This window comes from Festucalex cinctus, chromosome 9, assembly GCF_051991245.1.
Source record: "Festucalex cinctus isolate MCC-2025b chromosome 9, RoL_Fcin_1.0, whole genome shotgun sequence".
NCBI classification, from domain to species: Eukaryota; Metazoa; Chordata; class Actinopteri; order Syngnathiformes; family Syngnathidae; genus Festucalex; species Festucalex cinctus.
Genome location: NC_135419.1, coordinates 25533784 through 25551693, shown reverse-complemented (window position 1 = coordinate 25551693; position 17910 = coordinate 25533784). Strand labels below are relative to the sequence as shown.

Sequence of the window (17910 nt, the reverse complement as noted above, 5' to 3'; positions counted from 1 at the left end):
GGGTCAGCTTGACCTTGTCATCACGATCAGATCGACGGGCTCCCACAAGCAGACCGCATAAAAAGATATCGAGAACCGAAGAACGACGTTGGACTCTTCTGAGAGGACATGCTGAACTTGCTGAACTTTGGAGAAACAATATAAAATGTTTAAAACGTTATTTTGAGTCTTTATTCCGTCTCCTTTTTTGAAGAAAACAAACATGCAGGAAATGGTTTTTGGGTAATTTGAAATAATGCGCGACAATGAAAGCCAAACCCCCAAAATTTCTAACAAGATGGAAGATGGCTTTAAATGCTTATATAAAAAAACAATGTTTTATTCTGTGACAAATTCCAACTGTAATTCCACCTAATTGCAGCTAGTTTTTGGGGTAGTTTCAAAAGATTATAAAATGGTTAGAAGATGTCGGCATGAAAACAGGATGGAATCAAAAGATGAACACACAAGTAAGAATTTCACATTTTAATAAAATTGCAGTGACAAAGAGGCCACGCAGGAAGTTGGCATGAAGAACAATACCAGAAAAAGGAGGGTAAAAAAAAAAAAAAAAAAAAAGAGAGAGTGAGAGCTGAAGGGAAAAACCACCCCCACCCTCAATGGAATTCATTTGCAGTTTTGTAACAGCAGGGTCGCAAAGGCAGATTAGCTCCGACGTAAACTTTTTACAGTAACTACTTAGTCTATTCCTAAACGAGAGTCTGTATCTTTGGAATTTAAATATGAATAGAAGGTCGTATGTAGGAGCTGCCGCAAATGAACAAAAAATGCTTCCCAGCAAACCTCTGGGGGAGAAAGACAATAAGGTGGAACTGGGGAAGAAGGTGACATTGCTTTCCGGGATTTCAGTCATTGTCGGAACCATTATTGGAGCCGGGATCTTCATCTCTCCAAAAGGAATCCTGAAACACTCAGGCAGCGTTGGAATGTCTCTGATTGTGTGGATTGTTTGTGGTGTGCTTTCACTGTTTGGTGAGTTTGTTACATCAAGTGTTTCCATATTTTGTGGTAGGAGCAAACATTAACTTGCGATGAGTTGACCAGTTGCCAAATGGGTAATGAAAAAAAACAAGCTTCAGATCATAGTGCCTACACAAAATGAGCATCTTAAATTAGACCACATGCATCAAATTCAATGCCTGGGGGCCTGTCACATCAGGTTTTTTTTTTTTTTTTTTTTTTTGGGACCTGCTGCTTCATGTGTCTTGTTAAATGCATCCGTTCCTTTCATTTTGCCAGAGAATCTGCAATTTTTCTTTAATTTTTACAAGCAGTAGCACCAAATCTCTTAACATAAATTGAACACTAATATTTATATTTGGTTGTTTGAATTTTCATCTTTTTTTTATTTTTAGTCTAGGAAAATCCTCTGTTTTAGAAACAGTGACTTGTAAGAAAAAAAAAACATTTCTTATTACTGCAGTCATCAAGTATCATGACTTCATTAGGAGCAGTTTGTAATGTAAAATGTATTCATTATGAAGCAAACAGTAATCATGTTACATCATGTAAGTTTTGCTAGAGCTAAGTATGAGAGTTATTTGACTAATGTTATTTAGACCTAAAATATTAATAATTAAAAAAAAAAAAAAAAAAAGCTTCATAGACATTGAAATAATCTCTGGTCTGAGCTATGGATGTAACAATATCTAAACATCACGATACGATATCATGATATGAAGGTCATGATACGATAATTAGAGCACGATATTGTGGGGGGGTTGGTGATATTTAAAAAAGATCACCATATGGTAAAAAAAAAGAGCTCATACTAAAAAAAGCAGAATATTGTGCTTTTGTACATAACAAATAAACCACCTACAATCTGTAATAACAATATTGAGGCACTTACTTGCTAATGCAAGCACACATTGATCGCTTCACAAGCAAATTAGGTTCCCCTTCATCTGACGATTAGCGCAGATTTTAAACATAGGAGGCCAAAACATCCCTATTGAAAATTAAATTGCATTAAAACTAGCCACTAGAGTGTGCTAGAACTGCACAAATGGAAATCAACCTGACTTTTTTTTTTTTTTTAACAGATGTGTTTCTTTTAAATATTGTGAACATGACGACGTCGATATTGCGGCAGTTTTAATATCACAATATTGCCCTTATCGTTACATCCCTAGTCTGAGCATAATTACTGTGTCACTTATCTAACATTACAGTCTGGCATAAAAGTCTTCAAAATGGGTTAATTACATAATTACTGAAACTAACAATTATGCAGGTTCTCTAGATCAATGGTCCCCAACCTTTTTTCCACCACGGACCGGTTCATACAAGTCCACAACTTTCGTGCGACTTGCTAGTAATGCCTCCCAGATGATTATCCAAATCCCTTTCTTGTTTGCAGGAATTTGTCGCTTTCACATACACTTTTTCTTTGCATGTACTTGCTTGTCCCACTCACGCACATGTGCGCATACACGCAGACACAATACAATCCTTGAATTAAGTGTTTATACTAACACTTGGAGAGACAATTTCAAAACTAAAGTAGTACCACTTTCAAAAGTTATGCGGAACGGCTGGATACAGTTCGTATTATGCTCAGGTCTGGTCTAGTACTGTACTGTAGCTGTCTCATTTGTGCTTATGCGTGGCTATAATTAGGAAGTGCACTGTGCGAAAAAGTGGTTTTGCTAATGTCACCCTTGTCTTTCTTAGGAGCCTTGTCCTATGCTGAACTGGGAACTTCTATAAAAAAGTCTGGTGGGCATTACACATACTTAATGGAGGCTTTTGGACCACATGTGGCTTTTATTAAACTATGGACTGATCTCATTGCCATCAGGTAGGCTAATGTTTGATTACGTTTACTAACCTTGTACTTGCAGTGTTAATCCCATACAGTATTTCATTTGTTACCAAAGCGGACTGTTATTTGATACAGGCCAGGCAGATTGTTCTCTATGACTTGCATGTGAGGTAGGGTCACCAGATGGACTGTTTTGGTCGAGACAGTGCTGATTTGAAGCCTTGGGTCTTGGATTCCGATAACCTCATTATTCTGTCCTGCTGTTACGCAGGTCCAGTCCCGGCATCCTGTATTTTGCCAGGCATATGTCAATCACACTAGTGATGTGTCGGTCGCGAACGAGCCGGTACAAAGAGTGATCAAGAGTTTGAAGTAAACGATGAGAGCCGGCACCTCCTTCGAGTGCCGGCTCCGTCATTTTCCCTCTCTCTCTCTCTCTCTCTCTCTCTCTCTCTCTCTCTCTCTCTCTCTCTCTCTCTCTCTCTCTCTCTCTCTCTCTCTCTCTCTCTCTCTCTCTCTCTCTCTCTCTCTCTCTCTCTCTTGTCGCTCTCTCTTTTTCACGTGTCTGAAGCGAGGTTTGGCAGTGGCTCAGCTGCCGTGCTCAGAGAGGGAGATGGGAAGAGAAAGGGGAGGGGCATGGTACTGCACGCGGAGCACACGCTCCGACGTGTCTGTGCAGCCGCAGACAGAGAGAGACAGGAGGAGAAAACAGGAGAGGAAAGGATGACACACAAACTCTTAAATAAAAAAAAAATGAAATGAAAACGCTACCATGCTGTCCTGGCTCAAACCTTTAAAAACAATAAAAAAAAAAAAAAGTAAAAAAAAAAAAAAAAAAAAAGACTACGGTCAGACGCTGAGATGGATTCGCAGGCTGACACAGCACTTATGTGAAAAATAACCTGGAATACTCATGCCAAGAAGTGAAGCCGGCGGCAGCCATCTTGCATTGCCACTCGCTTAGAGCACACCTACAGGTGGATGAAATACATTGACTTTTCTGCTGCATACTTTTCACGTTACTTTCTTCCTCTGCAGCAAAAAAGCCACAATGTGTGGCCTAGGTTGTACCAATACGTGTGGAATAAGCACTAAATGCAGCTTTTATCCATAAGAATATGAACATAATTTTTTTTCTCTCATGTCACCAAGTAGTTTTATTGAAATGGGCTATTTCAGTGGACAGTAGCAAAGTCAGATGAATAAAAAACGGGCTTTTCACCTGGTCCATGAAAAAATGCTGTTCAATTGATAAAATTTAAAAATAAATGCTTTAATAACAACAGAAGTACTTTTAAGTTAAAGCTCTGTTATGTACACAGTTACATAAAAATATATCTTAATAGCCTATAAAATGTTTTTTTTCTGAGATCTATTCATGAGAAGTGCAATATATATATATATATATATATATATATATATATATATATATATATATATATATATATATATATATGCAACATTTGCAAAACAAAGATTAAGTACTTCGGGAACACCACAAATGTGCGGGCTCACGTTATACCAAGCACCACTGAAACTTAGTCGCCAGTGGCAAACCAACGCACACTGCAGTGCTTCACTAAATTCTCTGCCAACTCCGAGGGGGCCAAAAAAATAACCAGGTCTATCGCCTCCTTCATCGCCAAAGACTTACGCCCTCACAGTGTGGTGGAGACCGAGGGTACATCTACATGTTGCGCACAGCGGAGCCAAGGTATGCGATACCATCTCGTAAGTTTTTCACTGAGACAGCTGTGCCAAAGCTTTACCAAGAGACTAAAAGAAAAGTTGCTAGTGCATTGACCAAAACGACCAAAGTAGCATTAAAGGGATCGTTTGGCTTTTTTAACATGAATCTCAATTTCATCCTCACCTCCAGTGTGTGCGATTAGCACTGACTTACCACTGACAGCATTCTGTGACACGAGTTCTGGTCCGGTGTTGGACGAGAGGAAAATAGCGAGCTGGCTGGGGTCACGGAAATAAAAGCGTTTTTCTTCTAAAAACAATTTGTGTTCAAAAGAGTGATACATTTGCATCACAATACTCTTTCTGAAAAATGTCAGACGCCATTACCGCCAGCCACTACTTTTCTGTTCGTTTGTATCACTGCGCATCGCCCTTTAGACGGCTAATTGACGCACTGCAGCCAGCTAGCTGATCCTTCCGCCTTCGACTTCTAGCGGAAGGATCAGCTAGCTGGCAGCAGTGCGTCAATTAGCCGTCTACACTAGGGCGACGCGAGTAATGCAAACTCGCATGATGAGTGAAAGCCACACAGGAAATGTCAATGCATGTAGCAAACCCAGCCAGAAAATGGTGTAGCGTACTGGTGTTTCTTAATGTTGTTTATTCCTTCCTTGTTCAGTTCTTTGACACACCGTAAGAGCTATACAGTAAACAAACAAACATAAATAACAGTCCTTAGATATAACTTCAACACACTTTTAGTTGTACAAATGAAAAGTTAGCAAAAACAAAGACTACCAGCATAAATCAACCACATAGGAGAAGCTGTCGTTAGCTTCAGTTCAATAGAAAATAACAACAAAAACAGCTCCTTTTCACATCATGAAAAAAAAATAAAATACAATAAGCAAAACAAATACCTTGTCCCCATTCCAGCTAGGTGCTTAGACAAAACGATGTAAATTGGCGATTCAGTCAGCAACATGTTGAATCACGGTCCTCTTTTTTCTTTCTTTCTAGCGTCTTCTGTTACGTGTAAAGAGACCTCTAGTGGATAGCACTTCCTACACTACCGGAAGTGCACCAAAATAAAAGCATGTCACATAGAAAATACGACTCAAATAAAGCATGTAGGAAACAGGATGTTCACATTAGAAATCCAAAGCTTGTCAAATGAAAGTCTTATGAGTTCGTTACAATGCAATGTCAACGCTTCTTGTGCACCCCTGGCACTAGTGTTGCAGCTGAGCGAGTATTCTCCACTGCTGGGGATATAGGGACAGCTCAGCAAAGCAGTTTTACACCAATACATGTGGACCAGCTTCTTTTCCTACAAAAGAACCTGGATTAGTGTTGTGTCGTGAACGACCGATTTGTTCAAAAAGAACGAATCTTTTCAGTGAACGTGAGTGAACGGGTCACTTCTTGAAGTGATTTGTTCTTTTCTCAGTTCATTTGAGAGCAGCCACGGTCATGCCGTCAGTCTTCGTGAACGACCAATCAGCAGGTAGCGTCAGTTGTGGGCAGGATTTTACTCCACATACAGCCTCGCTATTGGTGTTCAGGAATGAGGCACTGAGGAAGCTTCCCATTCACGAAGACATGTACGGGTCAGTGAGGGAACGAGTCAGTGAGTGAACGTGTTGCCATTTCCGGTTCAGGAACGATTTAGTGAATGAACGTGTTGCCATTTCCGGTTCACGAACGAGTCATTGAGTGAACGTACTACAGTGATACCTCGGTTTACGAACTTAATTGGTTCCCAGAGAGTGTGTGTAAACCGAAAAGTTCTTCTTCCGAACATTTATTTCCCATAAGAAACCATTAAAATGAGAATAATCCGTTCCCAGGTCCCTATAAAACATAATTTTCTACTAAATAAGCCTTAAAACTACACAAAAATATACCTTATTTTTGTTATTTATTTATTTATTTTTTTTATTGTATTGTAATTAAAGAAATAAATTGTACTGTATAATAAAGTCGTTTTATTTTACTTTGTGATGGTAGTTCTTAAGGATAGTAGCAATGGTAGACTTACTTCATTGTGTTTATGGAACGGTTGTCGCTCATTCGCACTTTCGTGCTCACCGGAGCGGAGGAGGTGTGTCCCTTGGTGACAAGGAAGTGGAGCACTTTAGCGAGTCAACAAGTGAGCACCGTCAACTACTTTCACCTCTTTCCTGGGACTAAACAGCCGTGGCACGATTTTCTCCTTTTTTGAGGTACGTGATGGCACTTTCGCTTTTTTTAGTGGCGCGAACTCCATTGACTACAATGCAAACGCGCCGCCGAATCGCCGTCCCTCGCTGGTAAGCATTAGGCTTAACACTAGCCTGTGGTGAGGTCTTTTTCGGTCCCATAATAGCAAAAGTACACTCAAAATGTCTATCAAACACAAACCGCGTCGCGCACTAAAAGAAAGGGGGTGACGAACTGGGACGCCGTGAGTGTGCGTCAGCTTCTTGTGGCCGCCACCGTGGTGCTGTTCGACCGCGTGGTTTGGTTCGTCCGCCGAAAAGTAGTTCGTCAGCCGAGACTAAATTTTCGCGAATTTAATGTTCGTGAGGCGAAAAGTTCGTGAGCTGAAGCGTTCGTGAGCCGAGGTATCACTGTACCTCCATTTCCCGTTCGCGTCCGATTCATTAAGTGAACATTGGAGTGTTGATAATTCGGTGAACGAATCTTTTGAACGGTTCTTTTAAATGAACTGATTCAGTTCACCGAAAAGAACTGTAATGCCCATCACTAGGATGTTGCAGATGCAAATGCACAGTAATATTGGACACTATTCTAGTAATGTCCGGTTCTCTTAGTTTTCATGGTTTGTTGAAAATCACATTAACAATTGCACAGTTGTGGACAGTTATATTGTTGCAAGAGGCACTTTTTTGGGAAACTTCAGGGACACTTAGCTTACTGGTACAGGGCCTCATAAACCAATGCTGCTGGAGTGTGGTGCTCGTGGGCAGAACTAAATCTGTAAGCGAGAAGTTCGGAGAATTGTTCATTTAAGTTCATTTTGATTGTTTTGTTAACAGCTGTATTTCACAAGAGACGTATTCTATCCAAAGATCAAAGAAAGATAATTGATTCGAATTATATTATGTATTTGAGGATTTTATATGAATTCCAAGATTTTACTGAAATAAACATCAGTTACAAGCTTTGAAAAAAAAAAAAGTAGAAGCCGAAGTAGAAAAATGTGATTAATCGCGATTAATTATGTAAAATTGTGCGATTAATTAGTTAAAAAATGTTCCTCGTTTTACAGCACTGTTCATAATACAAGATCAGACAAAGGCTCGTTTCCTGTTTTTCAATTTCAAATTATAAATTAGAAACGGGAGAAGGCTCGTTCCAGTTCAATGGAGACAGCAACACTGCCTCCTCATGGACGGGTGAGGAACGGACCTCAGACACATGAATGTCTGAGGATGTGTGTGAATATCTTGAAACAGTGGAATGTTTGTCTCAAAAATAAATGAGTGTGGCCACCGAGCCACAAACGCATATTCGACAATTCACACCCAGAATTCATGATAAATGCATTCACAATATTAATAAACACGTGAAAATTGCGGCTATATTTCTAAAATCCTGATATAGTCATATTCACATAACATTCATATCTTTCCTATTCTTTCTTCTTTCTTTTTTTTTTTACATGAATTTTCACATGGATTATTGAACATAGAATGTTTGTAGAAAATCTACGGCATGTACATGGAGAAGTATTTGTATGTCTATTTGGGGTGGAAAGGTTCACAAAATCCACGGTTCGGTTCATTTTGAGTTTTGTGCTGAGGTTTTTTGGTTCAGTTTGGTATGCAGTGGTTTTGGCTTTTAGAAAAATCAATTATGTCTTGGACTTAAAAGTGTATATTGTTCACAGCAAATTATTATTATTATTATTGTATTTATGCCAGTGGCATATAGTGGCAGGCATATCAAATAACTGCACTTCAGTTGGATGGCAGAAGTTGAAACCAACCTGTGTGTATCCGTCTGTTGCCATTCATACGAGTACGACTGTCGAAGTCATGGTTACCTGTAAATACATCAGCTTTGTATTCAACTATACAATACCAGATTTTCACACTAACGCTCAATTTACACTGGCTGCGGAACGGAGGCGGTGTGTTTTCCGTACGGCGGCCGTACGGACGCCGCAGGGATAGAACACATTCAAGTCAACGTGTCAATTCACACCAGCTGCAATGCGGTGCGGAACGGATGCGGCGATGCAGAAGGTTTCCGCAAGCGTTCTATTTTTTCCGGACACCGCATGCGGAATTTCATGAAGCTGAAGAAATTACACGAGGAAGGAAGTGGAGCATCTCACATCAAGGTAAATCTGGTATATTTCAAAATAAAACCGATTTTTATTTATTTATTTATCTTTTTTTTGGGGGGGGGGGAGCTAACTAACTACATAGCATGACACGAGTCGGACATTTAAGACAAAAAAATCAGCTCAGAATAAATTAAACATGACAAAGTAACGCTAAACACAAAATGTACTAACCCATGGCAGAAGAGCCATCGTAGAAGTCCCAGAAATAATGTCCTAAAAAGCATATCGATGTGACAACAGCCAAGCGTGGCTATTGTTTAAAAAATAGGACTCTATATACATGGTTATTATCGTGTGAACTCAACTCTCCAGCGTGAACTCCCGTGATCTTGCGGTATGGCAGGTGCAGATTTCCAGATACGCAACGACCGCAGTGTGAATTGCAGGCCGTGCAGAAGCCGTACGGAAAACGCATTGCGTCCTTTCCGCAGTCAGTGTGAATTTGGCGTAAGTGCATTTGTGACTAAACAGAGTTGGTTAGACCAAGCTCCCATTTGAAACAAAACACACAACTCAGTCATGAACATAGCGATTTCCAGCCCGTTGTAATTCCACCGTCCGTTTCATGTACCATCTTAATTAATAAAGATTCAAAAGTGATGGCTTAGATGCTAACGCTAGTAGCGTACTAGCATGTTCGTCCTTATGAAACATGAGAACAACACTCTGAGGCTGTACTACCCAGCCTACTGCAGTATGATCAACTACAATATCTTGTGCTATGGACACAACCCAACAGAGATACTAACTGTTGGTTGGAATTGGAGCAGAAGGATTGTAATAACCTTAGACTCTTAGATTTACTCGTTATTACAAAATCTATAAAACGACATTATTGTTTTAAAAATCCAATGACAGCCGCCACCCTGACTGCCTGGTGGAAGGCATTAGAAATGACGAACTCCCAATTGGTGCCCTGTGGGCTTTCTCCCATTTGGCATAACCCCGACTTTCAACTCAATAATCAGTTGTTCCATTTAAGCTTATGGGAGCAGAAAGGAATTACACACCTTCATCATCTTTTCTCAGATAATAAGTTTATATCGTATACAAACTTGGTCCAAAAATATGAAATAAAAAACGGAAATTTCTTACATTATCTGCAAGTTAAAAATATGGTCAAGAAACAAATCCCAACACTTCAGGATACGCTTCAACCTGCCTGTCTTAGCTAAAGATATTATTAAGCTTATACACAGACAAAATGTATTTACCGACTTTAAAATGGGAAAAAGACTTCCGGAACCAGACTTTTGGACCCAAATCTGTGAAAATGTATTTAAAATGACAAAACATACACATTTTCAACTTATCCAATATAAGATACTTCATAGAACATATATTACACAATATATGATGAAAAAAATGGGACTCTCTGACTCCGACATTTGTCTTTGGGGCTGGGGACCGGTGGGGCGCTGTGGGGGCCCGCCGGGCCTCGTTCTGCGGCCCTGGGCTCGGGGGTGTGGGCCGGGGCGGGGGCGGTGGTGTTCCGGGCGTCTGGGTCGGCTCGCCGACCGGTGTCCGCTCGGGTGACGTGGGGGTGGCCTTGGTGCTGCCACGGCCTGGGGGATTCCGGGGGGGCGGTGCTCGCTTTGCTGGGCCGCGGTTGACGGCTTCTTTCTTTGGTGGCGGTCCTTATACATGCCAGATCCATCACACCAGCATCTACTGAAACGCAAACAGAATTCGCCTCTCCCTCCCACAGCTCGTTGAATCAGTGGGTGCTGGTGTCTGTGGATCTCACTTTGCTTTATCTATCCTTCCCTCCTTCCTCTCTTTAGTTTTTCCTTTGGTCACTTGAGATCTCCTCAAATTATTGGAAGTTTGAGGTTTCTGGGGTTGGCATAGGACTGGTTTTGTAACCACCAGTGTTGCCACAGTTACCTTGAAAAAGTAACTTAGTTACTTTACAGATTACTTGGTTTTAAAAGTAACTAAATTGCGTTACTGATTACTTGATTTTAAAAGTAACTAAGTTAGATTAAAAGTTACTTTTTTAGTTACTTTCAGCAGCTGCCGATAACACCATCTCAACATAAAAATAATGCTGTAGAAACTGAGTTCCAAATACTTTATTGAAAGTGCATTTTTAACATGAAAATAAAGGTTTTTTTTTATGAAAAACAAAATAGGCAGTCTCTCTTGACTTCTTGTAACGTAAATACTTTTTATAAAACAAAAAATAATAATCTATCCAGGTTGAAAATGAAAATCCCCTTAATTCCTCTATTGTTTGTTCCGCTATTCCAACTCAACTCAACTCAACTCAACTCAACTCAACTCAACTCAAGTTTATTTATATAGCACTTTCAAACAGCCAGAACTGTCACAAAGCGCTTTACAGAAAGACAAAAAAAACAAACATAACACAAGAGCTGCGAGCAGCTATAAAGGGCCCTCGCAACCTGGGCCACGTTGGGGTACTTGCACGTCGGGGTACTGACATGTTGGGGTACTGTTTCATAGGAAACCGTCTAAATTGTAAATGTTTTTGCCATGCTTTGTGCTTGCAAAGTTTCATGGAAAGGCCAAAAATGATGCACAATTAACAAAATAAAATCAAAATGGTTTGGCACATGGCTATAGAATAATTTTTGTAGGTATTAGACTGATAGGTGTGCCTCCAAATATTCACACATCTAGCTGAATCATATAATCGGAAATACTTCATAAAAATGTCTAGAGGGCGCTATTGAGCCATTTATTACAAATTGCACAACAAATCTCTAAAATATTCATGTTCTTGAGAGGTCTGATCTGTGTGCAAAGTTTTGAGTTTTCGCTCATGTTTAGACTTTCAAAAAAAAAAAGCATTTTTCTTTGCAAACAATGCATCGCTAGAGCAAAGGCGTGACAAACAATTTCAATAACTTTTCATCTTAAATATCTTCAGATGAAACACGCCAAAGAATGAAGACAATCTGATAAGTTTTGTAGGAAATATGAGGCCTATAAAAGGCCCCCAAAAATGGCTACAAATAGCAAAGTAAATCAAAATGGCAGACTTCCTGTTTGGTTTAGCATATGGCTTTAGAAACTTTTTTGTCAGTCTTAGGCTGATAGGTATCCCAATTTTTACAAATCTAGCTGAATCATACATTTCCAAAAGCTTCATAAAAATGTCTATAGGGCGCTATTGAGCCATTTATTGCAAATTGCACAAGAAATCTCTAAAATATTCATGTTTATGACAAGTCTGATGTGTGTGTAAAGTTTCATGAGTTTTCGCTCGATTAGACAAAAAAAAAAAAAGCAGCATTTTACTTGGCAAATAATGCATCGCTATGGCAACGGCTTGCGACAAAATAAAAAAAACTTTCGATAACTTTGCATCTTAAACATCTTAAGATGAAACACACCAAGTTGGAAGACAGTAGGATAAATTTCGTAGGAGTTCGTTAAAATGTGACCCCTAAAAAAGGCGTAAATCAAAATGCCGGACTTCCTGTTTGGTTTAGCATATGGTTCTAAGAGACTTTTTTGTACATCGTGGGCTCTTATGTATGCCTCCAAATTATCATAGCGCTAGGTGAAACGTACAACCGGGAATGCTTCGTTAAAGAGGAGTTTTTTTTAGCTCAAAATGTGATGCCCGGCCCCTGCGGGACTTCCTGTTGGGTTTAGCACAAAGCAGCAAGAGACTTTTTTGTACATCGTGGGCTGTTACATATGTCTACAAATTTTCGTAGCTCTAGCTGCTTCGTACAACTGAGAATTCTTCATTAAGAAGAATTTTTTTCCTTTGCAAACAAGTGCATGCCACGACAACAGCGTGCGGCGAAATAAAAAGCTTTCAATAACTTTTTATCTTCAACATCTTAAGATGAATCACACCAAGTTTGAAGATGATCGGATAAACTCTGTAGGAGGAGTTCGTTAAAATAGGACCCCTATGAAATGGCCAAAAAAATGGCAACACGTTCCAAAGTAAATCAAAATGGCGGACTTCCAGTTAGGTTTAGCATATGGTTCAAAAAGAGTTTTTTGTACCTTGAGGGCTGTTACATATGTCTTCAAATTTTGGTAACTCGAGGTAAAACGTACAACCGGGAATGCTTCGTTAAGTAAGAATTTTCAAACTCAAAATTTGATGCCCCGCCTCTGGCGGACTTCCTGTTGGGTTTAGCAAATGGCACCAACAGACTTTTTTGTAGATCATAGTCTGTTACATATGTGTACCAATTTTCGTAGCTCAAGGTTAAACGTACAACCGGCAATGCTACGTTTAGTAAGAGTTTTGAAACTCTAAATTTGATGCCCCACCGCTGTCATATCGTATGTCAAAAACTTTAGATTTTTTACCATGGTGTTGTCCCAGGTCTTGAGATGGTACATCCGAAGTTTGAAGTCAATCGGATTGACCGTGTAGGAGAAGCGGGCAAAAGTATGACCCCTGTAAATGTGCAAAAATTGGCCAAAATTGGACATTTAAATACTCATATCTCACTTCCTGTCTATTTTAGGGTACACAGACCAAAAGAGGTTTTTGTTCATCTGGATATCCTACAGGTGCCACACAATTTTCATAGCCGTAGGACAATCGTAGTGGGACAGGGATCCGTTTAAGCTATGTAGGTGGCGCTACAGAGCCATTTTTCTGTTATCATGTATGGCGACTTTAAAATATCAAATTTTTCGCCAGGCCCGATCTGCGTGTAAAGTTTGGTGAGTTTTCGTTCACGTTTAGTGTCTCAAAAATGTGATTGTTTGCGGAAAAGAATAATAACAAATAAAAAGAAGAAGAATAACTAGAGCTGCGAGCAGCTATAAAGGGCCCTCGCAACCTGGGCCACGTTGAGGTACTTGCACGTCGGGTACTGGCATGTTGGGGTACTGTTTCATAGGAAACCGTCTAAATTGTAAATGTTTTTGCCATGCTTTGTGCTTGCAAAGTTTCACGGAAAGGCCAAAAATGATGCACAATTAACAAAATAAAATCTAAATGGTTTGGCACATGGCTATAGAATAATTTTTGTAGGTATTAGACTGATAGGTGTGCCTCCAAATATTCACACATCTAGCTGAATCATATAATCGGAAATACTTCATAAAAAATGTCTAGAGGGCGCTATTGAGCCATTTATTACAAATTGCACAACAAATCTCTAAAATATTCATGTTCTTGAGAGGTCTGATCTGTGTGCAAAGTTTTGAGTTTTCGCTCATGTTTAGACTTTAAAAAAAAAAAACATTTTTCTTTGCAAACAATGCATCGCTAGAGCAAAGGCGTGACAAACAATTTCAATAACTTTTCATCTTAAATATCTTCAGATGAAACACGCCAAAGAATGAAGACAATCTGATAAGTTTTGTAGGAAATATGAGGCCTATAAAAGGCCCCAAAAAATGGCTACAAATAGCAAAGTAAATCAAAATGGCAGACTTCCTGTTTGGTTTAGCATATGGCTTTAGAAACTTTTTTGTCAGTCTTAGGCTGATAGGTATCCCAATTTTTACAAATCTAGCTGAATCATACATTTCCAAAAGCTTCATAAAAATGTCTATAGGGCGCTATTGAGCCATTTATTGCAAATTGCACAAGAAATCTCTAAAATATTCATGTTTTTTTTTTTTTTTTTTTTTTTTTTTGTGTGTGTGCGTGCGTTTGCGTGCGTGCGTGCGTGCGTGCGCGTGCGTGCAAATACGTATAAATTTATACTCATTAATTCACCTAAAGCCTTATAAATATCCCATTCCCCTTCGCCTTAACCAGGTACTTCAGAATCTTGCCAGAGTCGTGAAGTTTAAATGGTCAGGAGACCAGAGAAAAGGTCAGAAAAAAAATAAAGAGAAAAGAAAGATAAATCAAAGTGAAATCCAGCACCGACCAAACACTTCCTGCCTTCCCCATGATTACAAAATCAAAGTCTTACGCCAACCCCGGAAGCCTCTAAATTCCAGCAAATTTAGCGAGATCTCAAGAGACCAGAGGAAAAACTAAAGAGAGGAAGGAGGGAAGGATCGATAAGGCAGAGTGAGATCCATAGAAGCCAGTACATCCAATCCATCAAAGTGAAATCCAGCACCAACAAAACCCCGCCTGCGTGGTTACAAAACCAGAGTCTTATGCCAACCCCAGAAACCTCAAACTTCCAATAAATTGAGATCTCAAGTGACCAGAGGAAAAACTAAAAGGAGGAAGGAGGGAAGGATAGATAAAGCAAAGTGAGATCCACAGACACCAGCACCCACTGATTCAAGGGGCTGTGGGAGGGAGAGGCTACTTCTGTTGAGTTTCAGTAGATGCTGGTGCGACGGATCTGGCATGCATAAGGACCACCACCAAAGAAAGAAAGCCGTCAACCGCGGTCCAGCAAAGCGAGCACCGCCCCCCCCCCCCGAAATCCCCAGGCCGCGGCAGCACCAAGGCCACCCCCAAGCCACCCGAGCGGACACTGGTCGGCGAGCCGACCCAGACGCCCGGAACACCCCCGCCCCAGCCCCGGCCCACACCCCCGAGCCCAAGGCCGCAGAACGAGGCCCAGCGGGCCCCCACAGCGCCCCACCGGTCCCCAGCCCCCATCCCCCCACGACCCCCCCCCCGCACCCCACCCAAACCCGCCACCCACCACGACCCAGGCCCCACCACCCCCGGCCCCCAAACCCCCGAACACACCCCGACCCCCAACACCCAACCCCCCACCCACCCATACCTCCACCCCCCCAAACAAGCCGCCCCCCCCCCCCCCCAACGACCGCCAACCCCCCCACGAACCCGGCCCCCCGCAAGCCCCCCCCACCCCCGGAAACCGGCACCGGGCAGCAGCGCAGAGAGGGAAAACGTGCCCACCCCACCTCCAGCCGTGCGAGAGTAGCACAGCGGCGGGAGGGGGGAAGCAGAGGAGGAAGCACCAGGGGAAAAGGCGGAGCACCAGAACACCGAGCCCGGTGGGGAGAGGCCCCGGTCGTCACGCCAGCGTACTAGTGACACCTAACCCTGTTACTGAGTCCGCCAGCTCGCCGACTGGCGAACTCTACCCTTACACCGTGAATGTGGCCCCACCCAGTGTATATACAAGTGTGTGCGTGTGGTGCATTAAAATTGGGAGCAGGTGAGTCGGAGCAGAGGGAAAAAATTTCCCCTACACCGACACACCCGCATCCCCCCCCCCCCAAAAAAGGAGGGACAAAGTGGTGGGGCAGGGACACAGATGGGGGGGACCACAGCGCTGCCAGGCACTGCAGTCCATCCCCTCTGATGGCTCCCCGCCCCAACTCACCCCTCCCCTTGGACATGAAGTGCATTAAAATTGGAGGGGAGTTGAAGGGTGAAGACGGTGTTTCCACCCTTCCCCACCCCACCAAGAAATGTGTTGTGTGCCCTATGTGTATATTTACAAAGTGTATAGTGCAAAACTAGTGAAGTGAGTAAGAGGAGCGACCAGCGGGGCCTCACCCAACCCGGCGGGTGTAGGTGGCACGCCCGTCCCCCAGCACCCCCCACCCCCACCCCACCCATCTGGCACCACAATAGGACCGGCCTCCGGTATATTCATGTTTATGACAAGTCTGATGTGTGTGTAACGTTTCATGAGTTTTCGCTCGTTTAGACAAAAAAAAAAAAAAGCAGCATTTTACTTCGCAAATAATGCATCGCTATGGCAACGGCTTGCGACAAAATAAAAAAAACTTTCGATAACTTTGCATCTTAAACATCTTAAGATGAAACACACCAAGTTGGAAGACAGTCGGATAAATTTCGTAGGAGTTCGTTAAAATGTGACCCCTAAAAAATGCGTAAATCAAAATGCCGGACTTCCTGTTTGGTTTAGCATATGGTTCTAAGAGACTTTTTTGTACATCGTGGGCTCTTATGTATGCCTCCAAATTATCATAGCGCTAGGTGAAACGTACAACCGGGAATGCTTCGTTAAAGAGGAGTTTTTTTAGCTCAAAATGTGATGCCCGGCCCCTACGGGACTTCCTGTTGGGTTTAGCACATGGCACCAAGAGACTTTTTTGTACATCGCGGGCTGTTACATTTGTCTCCAAATTTTCGTAGCTCTAGCTGCTTCGTACAACTGGGAATGCTTCATTAAGAAGGATTTTTTTCCTTTGCAAAAAGTGCATGCCACGACAACAGCGTGCGACGAAATAAAAAGCTTTCAATAACTTTTCATCTTCAACATCTTAAGATAAATCACACCAAGTTTGGAGATGATCGGATAAACTCTGTAGGAGGAGTTCGTTAAAATAAGACCACTATGAAATAGCCCAAAAAATGGCAACACGTTCCAAAGTAAATCAAAATGGCGGACTTCCTGTTCGGGTTAGCATATGGTTCAAAAAGAGTTTTTTGTACCTTGAGGGCTGTTACATATGTCTTCAAATTTTGGTAACTCTAGGTGAAATGTACAGCCGGGAATGCTTCATTAAGTTAGAATTTTGAAACACAAAATTTGATGCCTCGCCTCTGGCGGACTTCCTGTTAGGTTTAGCATATGGCACCAACAGACTTTTTTGTAGATCATAGTCTGTTACATATGTGTACCAATTTTCATAGCTCTAGGTTAAACGTACCACCGGCAATGCTTCGTTAAGTAAGAATTTTGAAACTGTAAATTTGATGCCCCGCCACCGTCATATAGTATGTCAAAAACTTTAGATTTTTTTACCATGGTGTTGTCCCAGGTCTTGAGATGGTACATCCCAAGTTTGAAGTCAATCGGATTAACCGTGTAGGAGAAGCGGGCAAAAGTATGACCCCTGTAAATGTGCCAAAATTGGCCAAAATTGGACATTTAAATACTCATATCTCACTTTCTGTCTATTTTAGGGTACACAGATCAAAGAGGTTTTTGTTCATCTGGATATGCTACAGGTGCCACACAATTTTCATAGCCGTAGGACAATCGTAGCGGGACAGGGATCCGTTTAAGCTATGTAGGTGGCGCTACAGAGCCATTTTTCTGTTATCATGTATGGCGACTTTAAAATATCAAATTTTTCGCCAGGCCCGATCTGCGTGTAAAGTTTGGTGAGTTTTCGTTCACGTTTAGTGTCTCAAAAATGTGATTGTTTGCGGAAAAGAATAATAACAAAATATGGCCCCAAAAATGGCTACAAATCCCAAAGTAAATCAAAATGGCAGACT

The 17910-nt window shown here is 41.5% G+C and overlaps 1 protein-coding gene across 5 annotated transcripts in view; it reads left to right on the top strand.

Annotated features, from left to right (window-relative positions):
- The first annotated feature begins 591 nt into the window (after positions 1-591).
- slc7a11 (solute carrier family 7 member 11) overlaps positions 592-17910 on the top strand; it is a 345019-nt gene continuing 327700 nt past the window's right edge. For 3 of the 5 annotated variants that reach the window (XM_077532376.1, XM_077532377.1, XM_077532375.1), the window contains exons 1-2: positions 592-972; positions 2677-2803. In XM_077532376.1, coding sequence (XP_077388502.1) covers positions 723-972; positions 2677-2803 — 377 coding nt within the window. In that variant the 5' untranslated portion in view covers positions 592-722. The remainder of the gene's footprint in view (positions 973-2676; positions 2804-17910) is intronic. The other 2 variants (XR_013285012.1, XM_077532378.1) reach the window with 1 other exon arrangement.